The 17,325-nt window shown below is 39.9% G+C and overlaps 1 protein-coding gene across 1 annotated transcript; it reads right to left on the bottom strand.

Annotated features, from left to right (window-relative positions):
* Nucleotides 1–5,955: 5,955 nt before the first annotated feature.
* On the bottom strand, nt 5,956–16,719 carry LOC130274193 (myelin P2 protein-like). The gene is made up of 4 exons (XM_056522229.1): nt 16,563–16,719; nt 12,731–12,903; nt 7,018–7,119; nt 5,956–6,206 (listed from the first exon to the last, which is right to left on the bottom strand). The coding sequence occupies exons 1-4, from the start codon at nt 16,633–16,635 to the stop codon at nt 6,150–6,152; spliced, it is 405 nt and encodes a 134-aa protein (XP_056378204.1). The 5' UTR covers nt 16,636–16,719; the 3' UTR covers nt 5,956–6,149.
* Nucleotides 16,720–17,325: the final 606 nt, after the last annotated feature.

Below are 17,325 nucleotides of genomic sequence, written 5' to 3'. Positions count from 1 at the left end.
TTATAGAGAGAGGTATAAGCCATAGAGAGGGAAGTGCTCATGCCACTGTACAGAACACTAGTGAGAACTCACTTGGAGTATTGTGCGCAGTACTGGAGACTGTATCTCCAGAAGGATATAGCTATTTTGTAGAGAGTTCAGAGAAGAGCTACTAAACTAGTCCATGGATTGCAGGATAAAATTCACCAGAAAAGTTTAAAGGACCTTAAAGGGGTACTCCGGTGAAAAACTTTTTTTTTTTTTTTTTAAATCAACTGGTGCCAGAAAGTTAAACAGATTTGTAAATTACTTCTATTAAAAAATCTTAATCCTTCCTGTACTTATTAGCTGCTGAATACTACAGCGGAAATTCCTTTATTTTTGAAACACAACTGATATCATGAGCACAGTGCTCTCTGCTGACATCTCTGTCCATTTTATGAACTGTCCAGAACAGCATATGTTTGCTATGGGGATTTCCTTTTACCCTGGACAGTTCCTAAAAATGGACAGAGATGTCAGCAGAGAGCACTGTGCTCGTGATTCAGCAGACAGCTATGTATTTAAAATGGAAAAGAATTTCCACTGTAGTATTAAGCAGCTAATAAGTACAGGAATGATTAAGATTTTTTAATAGAAGTAATTTACAAATCTGTTTAACTTTCTGGCACCAGTTGATTTAAAAAAAAAAAAGTTTTTCACCGGAGTACCCCTTTAACATATATAGCTTGGAAAAAAGACGAGACAGAGGGGATATGATAGAAACTTTTAAATTAGAAGGATAAAGGTTTCTGCAGTAACATCAGGAAGTATTACTTTACTAAGAGAGTAGTAGATGCATTGACTAGAATTCCTGCAGAAGTGGTAGCAGCAAATTTAGTGAAGGAGTTAAAGCATGCATGGGATAGGCAAAAGGCTATCCTTCATATAAGATAGAGATAGGTATAAGGCTATTGTTCATATAAGATAGAGATAGGCATAAGGCTATCCTTCATATAAGATAGAGATAGGCATAAGGCTATCCTTCATATAAGATAGAGATAGGTATAAGGCTATCCTTCATATAAGATAGAGATAGGCATAAGGCTATCCTTCATATAAGATAGAGATAGGTATAAGGCTATTGTTCATATAAGATAGAGATAGGCATAAGGCTATCCTTCATATAAGATAGAGATAGGCATAAGGCTATCCTTCATATAAGATAGAGATAGGTATAAGGCTATCCTTCATATAAGATAGAGATAGGCATAAGGCTATCCTTCATATAAGATAGAGATAGGTATAAGGCTATCCTTCATATAAGATAGAGATATGTATAAGGCTATCCTTCATATAAGATAGAGATAGGCATAAGGCTATCCTTCATATAAGATAGAGATAGGCATAAGGCTATCCTTCATATAAGATAGAGATAGGTATAAGGCTACCCTTCATATAAGATAGAGATGGGTACAGATACCCCCCGACCTACGATGGCCCCGACATATGATGAAATCGACATACAATGCTTTTTTATGTCGGGGCCATCGCATTAAGTGCTATCCGGCAGCGCCAAATGCTTAAGCTGCTGCTGGATAGCAGCTTAGTGTTCCCCGTGTGGTGCGGTAAGTATTACTTACCCCTCCATGATGCTCTGGGGTGCCCTCCGGGTCCAGCGCTGGTCTTCCGGCGTCTTCTTGGCCCTCTCCGATGACGTCAATTCGCTGCTGCGCACACCATCCAATAGGAATGGCGTACGCAGCGGCGTAATGACGTCGCTACGCAGGCCCAGTAAGGCCTTGTGGAAGACAGAAGAGGACCGGAGAAGACAGAAGAGGACTGGAGAAGACAGCGGAGGACCGGAGAAGACCAGGAGAGCCCAGCGGAGGCCCAGGATCACCATCGGGAGCGGCGAGGACACCATCTCGAGCGGCGGGGACAGGTGAGTACAGCTTCCTATACTTTACATTGCACGAATCCCTCAACATACGATGGATTCGACAAACGATGGCTTGTTTGGAACGAATTACCATCGTATGTTGAGGGACCACTGTATAAGGCTATCCTTCATATAAGATAGAGATGGGTATATGGCTATCCTTCATATAAGATAGAGATGGGTATAAGGCTATCCTTCATATAAGATAGAGATAGGCATACGGCTATCCTTCATATAAGATAGAGATGGGTATAAGGCTATCCTTCATATAAGATAGAGATGGGTATATGGCTATCCTTCATATAAGATAGAGATAGGTATAAGGCTATCCTTCATATAAGATAGAGATAGGTATAAGGCTATCCTTCATATAAGATAGAGATGGGTATAAGGCTATCCTTCATATAAGATAGAGATAGGTATAAGGCTATCCTTCATATAAGATAGAGATAGGTATAAGGCTATAATTTATATAAGATAGAGATAGGTATGAGGCTATCCTTCATATAAGACAGAGATAGGCATAAGGCTATCCTTCATATAAGATAGAGATAGGTATAAGGCTATAATTTATATAAGATAGAGAAAGGTATAAGGCTATCCTTCATATAAGATAGAGATAGGTATAAGGCTATCCTTCATATAAGATAGAAATAGGTATAAGGCTATCCTTTATATAAGATAGAGATAGGGCCAGGGATTGTTTATAGTATTCAGGATATTGGGCAGACTAGACTGCCCAAATGGTTCTTATCTGTCAACACATTCTATGTTTCTATGATATACCAGATATGTGAAAAAATAATAATGGGAACTCACCATAACATTGATGAGGAATACCCACATAGAAAATAGAAGAAGCCTGGTAATATCATCACTTATATTATTTACATTAATTCCAGATCAGGATTTACATACATACTATATAAACTGGTGTGTTGAGCATGTTCACCACTCCTGAGGAAGCTGAGCAGAACACATGGGGTTTAATTCCCCTTGTCGGCCCATATTTTATCTGGGGAGGTAGTAATATTGGCATACATACGTAGATATCGCATTATTCATCACATTTTTTTGTACAGCTTTTATGCTGTTACGCCATCTTTTATGCTGTTACTCCATCTTTGTGTTTATTATGGACAACCACTAGGCCTAGTTGATAAACTTTATTGCTGAGCATCTAAATATTTGCACAGTGATTTATCATGCCTTTCTGGCATCATTTTTTGAGTGTTATGCTATGCCTCACATAGTGTATGTATTTTTAGATTGTGTGACTTTGGTTTTTTATTAAAGGTATTTTGACGTGTTACCATTTTTGCATATGCTGTGGCTGTTTGCATGGTGCATTGGTCTTCTCATGCGAGGCCTGCACCCTGCTCTCATAGGTTGAGCCTATGCAAATCTTGTGGGAAAACTCTCTTAACCTCCCTTTTTGCTTTTATTTGCCTTGTTCATCCTGAGTTTTCTGAACAGAATACTAGAACGTCAGTAAAGGGTGACACAAAAGCAAAACAAAATGGGCCAATTATACAAATATTGTACGTGTTCACTATTGAATGAAACCCAATCTCAGAGTGGGCCATACAGTGTAAACACAATGCATGCTATATAGCCGCCCCACCCAATCTGTTTAAATGAGCATTAGTATATCTGCATTATTTATAGGTCAATATGTCCTGAGAAAGGGATTTGTTTGCAAAGAATGAATCTGTGTAAATAGCACAAACACAAAATGTCCTTTTTATTGCTCTAAAGATCCAGCCATGAAAAGCAGAAACATAATCAGTCACCTCTTGTATAGTGAGCGGTCTCTCTTTTATGTATCTGGTATTTATAGAACTGTTGTAATCTTCTGCTGTTAAAGAACACTTACCTGGCGGTACAGGTGGCCTAGCAATACCAGATTGGAAAACATATGTTGTGGCAGCTTAACTAAAGCACATTGTAGTATGCAGCCTATTGTACATGAATTGGAATTTGATCATGTGTATGCATTACTAGAATCGGGACATGAAGATGGGGTTAAAGGGGTATTCCAGGAAAAAAAAATGTTTTATTATCAACTGGCTCCAGAAAGTTAAACAGATTTGTAAATTACTTCTATTAAAAAATCTTAATCCTTTCAGTACTTATGAGCTTCTGAAGTTAAGGTTGTTCTTTTCTGTCTAAGTCCTCTCTGATGACACCTGTCTCAGGAACCGCCCAGTTTAGAAGCAGATCCCCATAGCAAACCTCTTCTAAACTGGGCGTTTCCCGAGACACGTGTCATCAGAGAGCACTTAGACAGAAAAGAACAACCTTAACTTCAGAAGCTCATAAGTACTGAAAGGATTAAGATTTTTTAATAGAAGTAATTTACAAATCTGTTTAACTTTCTGTAGCCAGTTGATATATATATAAAAAAAATGTTTTTTCCTAGAATACCCCTTTAAATATGGCACAATAGGTTTGTGTGGGTTATTTAGGAATATATGGTATTTAAAAAGAAAGAATTATATATTGAAGGTAGCACAAATTTTTCCCTATTATGGATTTCAAAATTGTTGACTATACATAACTATGTCTTTGATTAATAAAATGGTTGTTAGAATTGATCACTTATTTTAAAACAGTTGTTTAATTAGCTTCAAGAATGAGGTGAAAGAGCTGGATTGCTGAAGAAACATTATTTTTTTAATGCACAAATTGCTAATGCGGCACAGAAATCACAGATACAGGAGGTATTAAGTCATAGTGAATTTAAAAAGTTAATACTAGTGGGTAATGTAAAGAAGTATTTATCACTTATATATATAAACTTCATGAATTTAATATTCTGATATTCATGTGATGATAAATGCCAAGGGAAATGGGAGAGAGACTTTGGGATGTTGGAAGCAGAGGCCTGGAATACTATGAGGACATGGTAGATTTTTATACCTTGTATGGAAATATCCAGTGATTTTGTTATTCTGAGATCAAATATTGGAAGTATTCGAAAAGGGGAAAGTATAGTATCCCTTGGTCATCACGGATGGGCAGAGAAGTTGTGAATTGTTGAAAGTGTTTTTTATGCCAAACTTACGATTCTAGGATACTGGCTGGATATTACGGAATTCGTTTTCTGGAATCAAACCCATGATAAAATATGAATGAAACTGGTTATCTATCTCTGGTTATCTATGTGTAGGGTTGTTGTAAATTTTACAATATTTGGGAAAAATTGGTAAAAAAATAAGAATAAAAGAGAGAACCCCTCCCTTTTTATTGTTTTTTTCCCCTTTGTGCTGAGGAAGGGTGGGTGGTAGTGGGGGATGTAAATGTAGTGACATGTCTTTGTATAGAGAAATGCTGCTGCGTATACCGAACTGTAAAGACATGTCTGTTTTTTATCCTGCTTGTTGCATACATTTTTTTAAATAAAGATGTTATAAAAAAAAATAAAAAGAACACTGTTGAAAAACATTTCGGTTCATCTTGTTATAACTAGAGCTACAGAGCGGATTTGGCCGCACAGCAAAAGATTGTCGTCATGCTAATGAAAGTCATTGTCATACACCTTAGACTAAAGTTGGTCAAATCCATCGCCAGGTTCAGCTGTCTGTGAAAAGCGTACTGCAACCGGAATATTGGATTTTTACAACCCCACCCTATTTGAGGAAAAATTAAGGTTTATGTGTATGAGAAGGTTGCAAGAATCCATTATTGGCAGATAGCTATTAAAAGTGTATGGCCAAGGGGTAGTCCGGGGAACTAAACTTATCCCCTTTTCACAGGATAGGGGATAAGTATCTGATCTCCTGTACAGGACCCAGCAACCAACCTATCCCAAAATAACCCGTCTCAACTAATCTCTAAAACGGGACCCCAGTGGATTACCCAGGGGCATCAAACACTTATCTTCTATCCTGTGGACCCAAATGTCACCAAAAATCCATCTCAAATACAATTCTGGTCATGGTCGCTACCTCTTGCGGCATACAATGAAACACTATGTAGATGCGACAATCTTCAAAGCAGAACTCAAGATTCCCTATTTATACCTTTGTACACATAGACAATAAGGCATCAGGCAGGATGTAAAGGAATTTATTTGGGATTCACAGCAGTTTCAGATTAGGTACACTACTGCCTCCATGTAGAATTTTACACGTATATTTTTTGTGCATCGAATCAAGAAATAGAAATAGATCGCAGAGTAGTGTGGCTGAGCGAGGCTCATTGAACTGAGCTGTTTTTCAGTTTCAGTCTCATTGACAGACTAAAGTTAAGCCTTCAACTTGTCGTACGTACGGACACACTTCACATCTCCCATGGTGCAAGTCTAGGAGAAAATAAGATGCGTTAGAAGATGTATACAATATAATCTATACAGGGCTCAAATCCTGCAAGAATGCCTATGAACAGAGTTTCTGCACTTTTGTCATAGCAGGAACACCGTTCCCATTAACTGGAGTCCTGCAGGACCAGCCCTTGAGTGGAAATCTTAGGTGAGTTCCCACACTTTTTCCCCAGGACTTGACCCCTGGATGTTTGTTTTGCATGTCATAATGGCAATACCGGTGAAAAACCCAACTGGGCTGGATGATGAGCATCAGTGGTCTACAAACTGTGAACCTCAAGCTATTGCGAAACTACAACTCTCGGAATGCTGGGAGTTGTAGTTTTGCAAATGGTGATCCACAGTTTGGAGACCACTGTTATACATGTAAATACAGCCTTCATGTATGTTGGATATAAAGCAGAGATGTACCCCGTGACTGTGCAAGATGATGGCACTCTAATGCCTTATGTTGGAATAGATATCAACGCAAAAAAAGGCAATCACTATATAATGTGATAGAGGAGCAAAGTAACAGTACCAGGGCATATAATATTTGGCACAGTTGACCTCTAGAGTAGTCTCGCATGTTCATAAAGTCTACAGTATTTTACCCACCCCGATAAATAGGCAACATTTGCATGAGAAGAACTGCTGAGAATACGTGAGAAAAAGAAAACAGTTGCCAAAATGTTGCAGATGTTTTACACCACACATATAGATTTAATTTTGTTGGTGCCATATGATGTACCTAAATAGTTTGACATGGCCTTTGTAGGGAATTTCACCATTTGATAACTTATTATGAACTTACCACCACCATCTGCTCATTCTTCAGTTCCCTTTTGATAGTAGTCTCTTTACCGTCCCATTTCTGCACCTGCGTTAGTACTCCATCATCACAAGTTATAACGGTCTGCAAAACAAACAGAATACAAGGTAGGGGCTTATTGCAGAAGCCGAGGCGCTCATCTGGACCTGTATTAGATAAAGTGTGGCACCAAATAATGGCCCAACAATACAGTCACATGTAGTAAATACAGAAGGTAGCGTACAGAGAGCTGTAGCTCACATCTCTCGCATTTCCAGGGAGGATTAAAAGGTCAAGGACACAAGCCCCTGCTCTGCTCAGCATGGGAGTAGGGTTAGGTAAGTATTAGATTTTACTATTTTTCACTATTAACATATCTGAAAGTAAAATAGAACAATTTTCAGGGCAATATTAAAACCTTTTGCATAGGGCCCACCAATGTGTCAAAATGGTCCTGTAGCACTAGGCCAAAAATCCAGCACCCCATATCCTTTACTTTCAGGGATGCTTCCCCAGGAATTTTATTTATTGATACTTCTTCCTTTTCGTATGTGCACCCTGCAGGAGACCTTGCACGGGCCACTGATGTTATGCAATAGTCGTGCTACAGGTGCAGTAACACTTTAGAGTGCCCTTTCCGTTTCTGGTCTTTTGTATCATTTAAATATATACTCATTAAAATGAAAATATATACAATATGATACATTCTATGTTTGTTTCTAAAACAAAATCTTAGAATTCAGTGTCAATGCATTTTTGCCTAACTATTATAGCTGCCACCCCAAGCCAACACAGATCTACATAGTAGACGGCTGTACAAAAATCCAGCTTTAGGAATTAATTAGGAAATTGTCCCAGCCTAAATCCCAAAGCATTGCTATAATACATTCACAAACAAATAGTTGGAATACTGGTTTAGAGCATTTGTGTGTTACATTTTTATCAAGGAGACATGATGACATATTAAAACAGCCAGCATGACACAGAGCTGGATACAGGGGCATAGCTATAGGGGGTAGCAGTCCCACCAGGGCCCTGGTGCCTAAGGTGGCCCCAAAGCACATCTGCCCCATAGGAGACCAGCATTATAATTGGCGCACAGGGCCCTGTTGCAGATTTGGCGCTGAAGCTACAAGTTACGCCTCTGGCTAGATGCACAAATGATTCTATGCAAAAAGGACACTATAGATCTTGAAGGTTTGGCCTTGTTACGGTGTGCATAGAGTGCATACATGGAGTGCCATAAAGACTTGTCTCTGTGTACACCAGCCTTGACTTGAATGAGTTCCCATGCCCTCGGCTATCATAAGCTGGCATTACTTCAAATACTATTATACTGTGCACCTTCCTGTACCTTTGCCATTCACAAAGTTAACAAGTGATAAAGCGTCATGTATGTGGCACAACAGGCAAGAGATTGCAGAGAATGACAAATTAGTGATGGATGACTCTAACCTGAAAGGATAAGGGAATACCACATTGTAGGTATTCTCCCGTCTTATTGATTTCTAACCACAAATTCTTTTCCCTTCTTGAACAAAGCTGAGCCAAAAGTTTTGGGTGTAGTCGTCTACATTATGACTCATATGGTAAATAATTAAGCAAATGATACGTTGCATGATACAAGTTCTTACTGCTTCGGTAACTGATTTCATATACAAATCCATCAAATTACAAATACATCTGTAATACAGCTACTGTACATATATATTATGCTCCGGGGAACAATGTGTAACATGGTCTCTCCCCTACCATGTGCCAGTTACAATATTAGTGTCTTCTCTTGTTATATAGGGCCATTTGGGCACTCTGAGGCTCTAGGGCCAAGGTGTGAATCCCACCAATGCCCCCCTTTTATGCTATACTGTTTGCATAGCCAATGTCATGTTTTTTGTAGACAGCAAAATTAAACATAATAAAATGGAAAACAGTGAAAGTGCTCTAACACCTTTCTGCACAGTTCGGTGGGGAAAGATGCAGCTCACAATAGGCGCCGAGGCAACCGTAGGACACCCAGGGTTCTGTGTACAAGCCTTTTTCTGGTGAAATGGCTCATGCACGGAACTTGCTGGGCATTGTGTGGTTGTCACGGCATCTGTGCCATTTCAAGAAGCTGTAAAAAGATGTGTGTGATCAAGTAATGATAATGCTACACAGCTACACAGATATTTCAGACTAAGTCAATGTTTTTGTCACCATTTTTAGGCAACTTCTGTATATGCTAGTTTAGCTTAGTTTAGCTCCTAAGGGTACGTTTACACTTGAGTGATTTGAAGTTAGTGAGTAAGAATATCAGCAGCAGAAAATCTGCAGCAAAATAGGCACACGTGAACCCACTCTCAGGCTGGAATTCCACTTGTTTTTTTTTTTCCAGCATTTTTTTCACTGAAAAAAAACGCCAGAAAAGACGCCAGTGCAATTCCCAACGTTTTTTCTGGCGTTTTTGCATTTGAGTTGAAATTGCAATTTTTGGCCCCTTTGGCCTTTTTTTCAAAAGGTGTTGGGTACCTAAAAAAATAAGGACGCAGTGGGGATGGGAAAAAATTTATTTAAGGAAATTTTTATTTTTTATAATGATTTTTTAATAAATTTTTAATAAAGTGTGTATGTGTGTTTCACTTTTTTCCTATGTTTCATGATGGGAGTAGTAGTACCTGTACTAACAGACATATCGCCCTGGGTGTCAGTCGTGACCCAATGCGATCGTCCATAATATGGCAGAGATGCGGAACTGCTTTCTCCTGTGCTCTGCATCTCTGCTCTACACTCCGGCCAGTGATGTGAATAGAACATCACTCATTCATATTTTCCGTTCAGAGTGGGGATTGGCTGGATGGTTGCAGCCAATCACAGCTCTCAGAGGGAAATATGAATGAGTGATGTTCTATTCATATCACTGGCCGGAGCGTAGAGCAGAGATGAGAGTGCTGTATACAGCCTCTCCACATCTCTGCAATAGATAGGACGATCACAGCGAATGTCAGGAGTGATACCAGCTGTGATCTGTCCTTAACTGCAGGTACTACTACTCCCATCATGGAGCACATTCTGCTTCATGTTGGGAGCTGTAGTACCTGCATTAATAGACAGATTGCAGTGAGTGTAACTTCTGACACCTGTTGTGATCTGTCTATTAATGCAGGTACTACAGCTCCCAGCATTGAGCAGAGTGCGCTCCATGTTGGGAGCTGTATTACCTGCAGTTAAGGACAGATCACAACAGATGTCACTCCTCACACCCGCCGTGACTCTCCTATATAATGTATAGATGCGGCCGACCGCTCTTCTATTTCCCACAGAGAGTTGTGATTGGCTGGAACCGTCTGGCCAATCACAGCGTTCTGTGGGAAATATGAATAGGTATATATATACAGCAGTGCAGGGAACCATAGAAGAGTGGCTGCCCGCATCTATACATTATACATAAGGATCACAATGGAACCCTGGGCGATCTGTCAATTAGTACAGGAACTACTACTCCCATCATGGAACAGTGTGTTCCATGCTGGGAGTAGTAGTACCACCTAAAAAAATAAAGAAAAAATGTGAAACACACACACACACTACATTTTTATTATTGTCGGCCAAAGAGCTCAAAAACCGCCAAGGAGCTGAAAAACACCAAAAAAGAGTGAAAAAATGCCAAAAGGATAAAAATAAAACACCAAAGTGAAAAACGGCAAGTGGAAAAAGAATTTTGAGATTTCTCCATTGATTTACAGCTAACATCTGGCCGCAGCGTTTTTTGGCCGAAAAAAACGCCATGTGGCAGAATTGACGTTTTCCTTGGCGTTTTTCCCCCTAAAAAACAACTGGAATTCCAGCCTTAGAGTAGGGTCACACGTGCCGTATTGTGCTGCATATTTTTCTACCAATTGAAGCCAATGGGTAGCAACATCAGCTGTGTACTTTGCTACCCACCAACTTCAATGAATAGGAAAATATGCACCAGCAAAATACAGCACTTTTAACAATTTTTTTCTTTTCTTTTTAAACATAACTTTATTGTATGGGTCAAAATCAATCTGTGTCATGTGATCATGCATATGTGTCTTGTACCTTTGTTTTTTTTAAGCACTATTGTAATGTATACACCTTCCATTCACATGAGTAAGATGGCAGGTGATAAAGCCCCGATCTTCATGGCCCAAAAAGCAAGATACAGAAGAGTATGACGAATCCCCATACTAAATAAATTCTGTATGGGTAGGGTCACATGTGCCGTATTTTGCTGCTGTATTAGCTGCTGCGCATTTTCCTACCCATTAGGGTTAAGGGGTAGCAAAATCAGTTTGTTACGCATGGACTTATGCTGCTTATTTTGTTACACAGTAACAATGGGTAGAAAAATTTGCAGCAGCAGATACACAGTAAAATACGGCACCTGGGATCCTACCCTTACAGCCAACTGTCACAAATTTGTGCCTCCAAAAACTAATCACAGGGTGACGAAGTTCTTTATAATTACTATTCAGGCATACCTTTTGCTGCTTACTAGCAGCTTTGATCAGGCTAAAAAATGCTTTACATGACAGGCAGCAACAGTCAGAAAGGCCTGGCTATGCCCCGCGGCCGCCATGACTATCCACTGGAATTATTGGCACACAGGTCCCAGCGCATAGGCCCCTTCTTATCCTTATGTGTGGGTGGCAAACATTCAACTTTATAAGAAAAACCAGTGCCCATTCTCCTGTGAGCTTACAGTGCCGGCCCGGCGGGCATCTAGTTTTCATAGCAAGCGCTCGCTAGCGGCAGAGCATTACGCCGCAGAGCATTACGCTGCACTCTGGGGCCAGGAGTGAGCGCTTGCTATGAAAACTAGCCATCTGCAGCGCAGCATCGGTGATGTTATCGCAGCGTACTGGGGCCATCGGGAGAGAGAGCGCTCGCGGCCCGCAACGCAGGTGACATTTCTTCAGATCCCCAGCACTGTAGGAAGACAGGAGACAGTTTTCTTCACAACACCGGTGCTGCGCTGCGGGGGGCTAGTTTTCATCGCTATGAAAACTGAATGCCCGCTGCGCCGGCACTGTAAGCACACAGGAGAATGGGCACTGGTTGTTCTTATAAAGTTTAATGTGTGCCTCCGCACATAAGGATAATAAGGCGCCTATGCGCTGGCACCTGTGGGTCGGGGGCTTCTCTGTCAGCAACTCTCGGCCCTTCTCTCCCGGGGGTCTGGCAGGTTCCGGCCCCGGGGTCCCTGTGCAGCGCACTGCTTCCTGCACTCTTTTTATTTAAAATTAAAATTAAAAAATGTGTCAATCACACAGCGGTCCCAGCTCTGACATACAGGGGATAGGCATGGAGGCCGTGGGGCATAGCCACACCGATCCGACTGTTGCTGACCGTCATGTAAATCATTTTTTAGTCTGATCGAAGCTGCTAGAAAGCAGCAAAAGCTATGCCTGAATAGTAATTATAAAGAACTTTGTCACCCTGTGATTAATTTATGGGGGTACAAATTTGTGACCGTTGCTCTTTAACGTACATTGATCATCATGAACAGAACAGGACGTAGCACCAGTGTAGCACTGCTTCCCCCCTTGTGTTTTTATCTTATCCAGAGCTTTGTATCCTTCATTGGTGGGGGTCCCAGCGGATGGACCCCCAAGGGATCATAGAGTGATGATATAGCCTAGAATTATGATGTCAGTTTATAAAATGGGAATACCCCTTTAAATCATAGGAGTGGGTATATGACGGTAATCCTTACCCTTGTCTTCCTGTTATCTGCTGTGGTCTCATCGAACTCCTCTCCAAGCCTGAACCTCATCTCTGTAGTTTTCAGGCTGCTTTCCGTTTTTAGGGAGATCTCGTCGCCATGTTTAGAAATGACAATATTTGGCTTTGCCATGGCACCAGCTTTTCTTGTGGCAAAGCCAACCCCTGTAAAGGAAAAACATAATGATGAAAGTTATAAATCCTCTAAAACCATGTCTTCCAACCAGTGTCCCTCCAGCTGTTGCAAAACTACAACTCCCGGCATGCCCGGACAGCCAACGGCTGTCCGGGCATGCTGGGAGTTGTAGTTTTGCAACAGCTGGAGGCACCCTGGTTGGGAAACACTGTTCTAAATACATTACCCACTACTTATACTGTTAAACACATATATAATTTAACCCTTAACATGATTTCTTAGCAGCTTGTGCAGCTGATACCTGTAGTAAAAACAAGCAGAAGCAATTGTCAATTGGCGCAAATGAACATTTGTCTATCGGAATAAATTCCAGTCCATTGTAATTATTTTGTCGCCCCAGACAGACCCCAGATATAGCATCGTCTGTTGCTAAAGTCTTATAGGTACCCCCCCAAAAAAAACGTAAAATACCCTAATAAAAGTCAATGAGGTCATGACTCCATGATGAAGGGAAGACATAATGCTAGTGTGAACCGGGGGAAGGAAGGGGATTGTTTATGATATCATTGGTATATAGCTGATGAAAGAGGAGACCCCGGCTTAAACTTAAAGAGGTATTCCAGGAAAAAACTTTTTTTTATATATATATCAACTGGCTCCAGAAAGTTAAACAGAGTTGTACATGACTTCTATTAAAAAATTTTTATCTTTCCAGTAGTTATCAGTTGCTGAAGTTGGGTTGTTTTTTTCTGTCTGACAACAGTGCTCTCTGCTGACACCTCTGCTTGTCTCAGGAACTGTCCAGAGTAGGAGCAAATCTCCATAGCAACCCTCTAATGCTTCGGACAGTTCCTGGGACAAGCAGAGCTGTCAGTAGAGAGCACTGTTGTCAGAAAGAAAATAACTCAACATCAGCAGCTGATAACTACTGGAAGGATTAAGATTTTTTAATAGAAGTCATTTACAAATCAGTTTAACCATCTGGAGCCACTTTAAAGCTTTGTAAAGAGGGAGATTCAGGGGTGGGAAAGGGAGGGTTTTTTTTTTTATCGGTTTGGGTCAATAAACACACAGGTGGACAGGGACTTGAGACCGCTATACACAATAATGTGTTTCTATAGGAGAGAAACGCCAACATTTTCTAAAAAAAAAAAAAAAAAAGTCATATGGGGAAGATATATCAAAACCTGTCCAGAAGAAAAGTTGCCCAGTTGCCCATCGCAACCAATCAGATCGCTTCTTTCATTTTTAACAAGGTCTCTGCAAAATGAAAGAAGAGATCTGATTGGTTGCTATGGGCAACTGGGCAACTTTTCCTTTGCACAGGTTTTGATAAATCTCCCCCATAGTCTTATGCTGCGATTTTAGAAAACTGCCACTGAACCCAAAACCGGATGAAAACCCCAAATATGAGTGAAAAAACTATGAAAAAAAACGGGTTGCATAAATCCTCATTGACTTTCAGCTAATATTTTTCACCCAAAAAAATTGCTGTGCATAATTTGTGGCATTTTTTTTTAGGGGGGGGGGGGGGGTCGTATTTGCATAAAAAAAAAGTCCAAGTGGAAATTTAGCCTAGGGATGGAAGAATACATTGAATTATTCATTCAGTTTTTTCCAGCCAAAGCCAGAAGTAAAACCAGAAGGAAGGAGAAGTATATATATATATATATATATATCCCATTCCTTTTGAATCAACTTCTGGCCTAGGTTAAAAAAAATGCATCAAAGCTACACCAAAAATGATGTGACATTATGAACAAAGCTAGAATAAAAAATTAAAGAATAAAACTTACCGTAAATTTCAGTAGCGTGGGTGTCTATGTTACACTTGTTGCAAATACATTTCCCTTTACTAATGCCATGATTATAATAGAAAGCTAAATACATAATGCAAGCAAACATAGGCATACCACTGCGGTATGGCATATACACATATATATATATATATATATACCGGTATATATACACATATACACATATATACACATATACACATATATATATAGTAAAGTTGAGTAACCGTATTAGTCCAGTGATGCAGATGCAAAAAAATGTTGCAGTATCTTGTAATACCTTTTTTCTCGGACTAACAGCATTTTTAGAGACAAACTTTCAGGATTCCTCCCTTTATCAAGTCAAAAGAAAATCTAGATTTGCATATATACATATATATATATATATATATATATATATATATATATATATATATACAATTTCTTCAAGCATGGATGACAAAGTAACCTGTGAAGCTGGATGGCATCCATCAGGCTGGGTTTCGTTCACCATAAACTCCATTAACAATAAGATATGAATATTCTTACAACTATGAGATAACTTTATAACAAACAGACTTTAATGTTCTAAAAACCACATCTGGCTGCGGCACACAAGTTTACTGTACTCCAGCCCATGCTGTTCTGGTAGGTCTACAACCCCCGAAAATTACTGAGAATTTTGTGGTGGTGAAACCTGTTGGGAAAGAGCACGTACACGACAGAGCTGCTGCCGATTTTACCTGTCGATTCCATCACCTTATATCCACAGGTGAATACGGTAAAAGGCAAATTTACAAATATTATTGACTGAGAATTTTGTGGTGGTGAAACCTGTTGGGAAAGAGCGCGTACACGAAAGAGCTGCCGCCGATTTTACCTGTCGATTCAATCACTTTATATCCACAGGTGAATACGGTAAAAGGCAAATTTACAAATATTATTGACTGAGAATTTTGTGATGGTGAAACCTGTTGGGAAATTAGTGCGTACACGACAGAGTTGCTGCCGAATTTACCTGTTGATTCGATCACCTTATATCCACGGGTGAATACGATAAAAGGCAAATTTACACATATTATTCTATCTGTAAGGATTTATACATATATATATATATATATATTTTTTTTTTTTTTTTTTGGTGCAGATTTTAAAATCTATATCATATCATCTGTGGATCTGCAGAAATTCTGCAAAAGTAAAAAATAAAAACAGCATGTAGACTTACCATTGATCTGTTCTTTTAAAGGGGGATTCCAGGCAAAAACTTTTTTATATATATATATGTATATATATATATATATCAACTGGCTCCGGAAAGTTAAACAGATTTGTAAATTACTTCTATTAAAAAATCTTAGTCCTTCCAATAGTTATTAGCTTCTGAAGTTTTCTGTCTAACTGCTCAATGATGATGACACGTCCCGGGAGCTGTGCATGATGGGAGAATATCCCTTGCATGATGGGGAAAATATCCCCATAGGAGCTGGACAGCTCCCGGGACGTGAGTCATCAGAAAGCAGTTAGACAGAAAACAGCAACTCAACTTCAGAAGCTAATAACTATTGGAAGGATTAAGATTTTTTTAATAGAAGTAATTTACAAATCTGTTTAACTTTCCGGAGCCAGTTGAAATATAAAAAAAAGTTTTTGCCTGGAATACCCCTTTAACTCTTCCTTTTCCAGAGTTTACAAAGCTTAGGGACCAATTTTCCCAACCGGCATGCCTCCGGCTGTTGCAAAACTACAACTCCCAGCATGCCCGGACAGCCAACGGCTGTCCGGGCATGCTGGGAGTTGTAGTTTTGCAACAGCCGGAGGCGAGCTGGTTGGGTAACACTGCTATAGATGATGCATCTTTATACATAGCATTTTGACAGGTGATCGGATATATTCCCAGCATCCTTACTTACCTAGACACTGCATGTACTCATCAAAGCCCTGGCTGTCGGACAGCTTCCAGGTACCCAGAAAGTGGTCCACCATGATGAGTTCTCAGAGTAGAGGATGCAGTGCTCAGCACAGGGATGTGGAGAGTGCTGAGGGCAGCGCTGGGTGCTGCGTGCTCTTATAAGTGGCTGCTGGGGACCAGATCACAGGGAGGGCTGACACTGACGTCAGGGGATCAGTTCACTACTCCCTCCCCAGACACTGTCATTGTAAAGACCAGCTCAGCTGTTTCACACTGCCTTGGCTGCGAGCCAGAGATGAGATGGCAAAATGCTGGTAAAGGGGATGCTTCCCGTGCAACAACACATGGCTTCAATAGTGACTAGCTCAGCCCGGGCAGGGATGGCATGTTTATTTTATTAACCGATTTACCTGGATGGAACCTGAGGAATATTCCAGAATTCGCTGCCAGGACCAAGAAAACGTAATCTGCTGTGATACGAGTTTATTGATCCCGTTCAGCACAAAATAAACATTGCATGGATGTGGAATCTGTGTGCGCTATATAAAGAATGGTTATTACTATTATACCACAGATAGAAATACATATAATTTTATAGTAATAATATAATTATCATGGACCAAGAAAACGTAATCTGCTGTGATACGAATTTATTGATCCCGTTCAGCACAAAATAAACATTGCATGGATGTGGAATCTGTGTGCGCTATATAAAGAATGGTTATTACTATTATACCACAGATAGAAATACATATAATTTTATA

The sequence above is a fragment of the Hyla sarda genome, chromosome 5 (assembly GCF_029499605.1).
Source record: "Hyla sarda isolate aHylSar1 chromosome 5, aHylSar1.hap1, whole genome shotgun sequence".
Lineage (NCBI taxonomy): Eukaryota > Metazoa > Chordata > Amphibia > Anura > Hylidae > Hyla > Hyla sarda.
Note: the sequence above shows the minus strand (reverse complement) of the source record. Positions and strands in the feature narration are given on the sequence as shown.

What these genes read in the sequence shown, in the direction of transcription:
- LOC130274193 (XM_056522229.1), bottom strand. Translation starts at nt 16,635, where the DNA reads ATGGTGGACCACTTTCTGGGTACCTGGAAGCTGTCCGACAGCCAGGGC. An exon ending in TGAGTACATGCAGTGTCTAG is followed by an intron (nt 12,904 to 16,562) that starts GTAAGTAAGGAT and finishes TTTCCTTTACAG; the next exon opens with GGGTTGGCTTTGCCACAAGA. An exon ending in AGAATGAGCAGATGGTGGTG is followed by an intron (nt 6,207 to 7,017) that starts GTAAGTTCATAA and finishes ATTTTCTCCTAG; the next exon opens with ACTTGCACCATGGGAGATGT.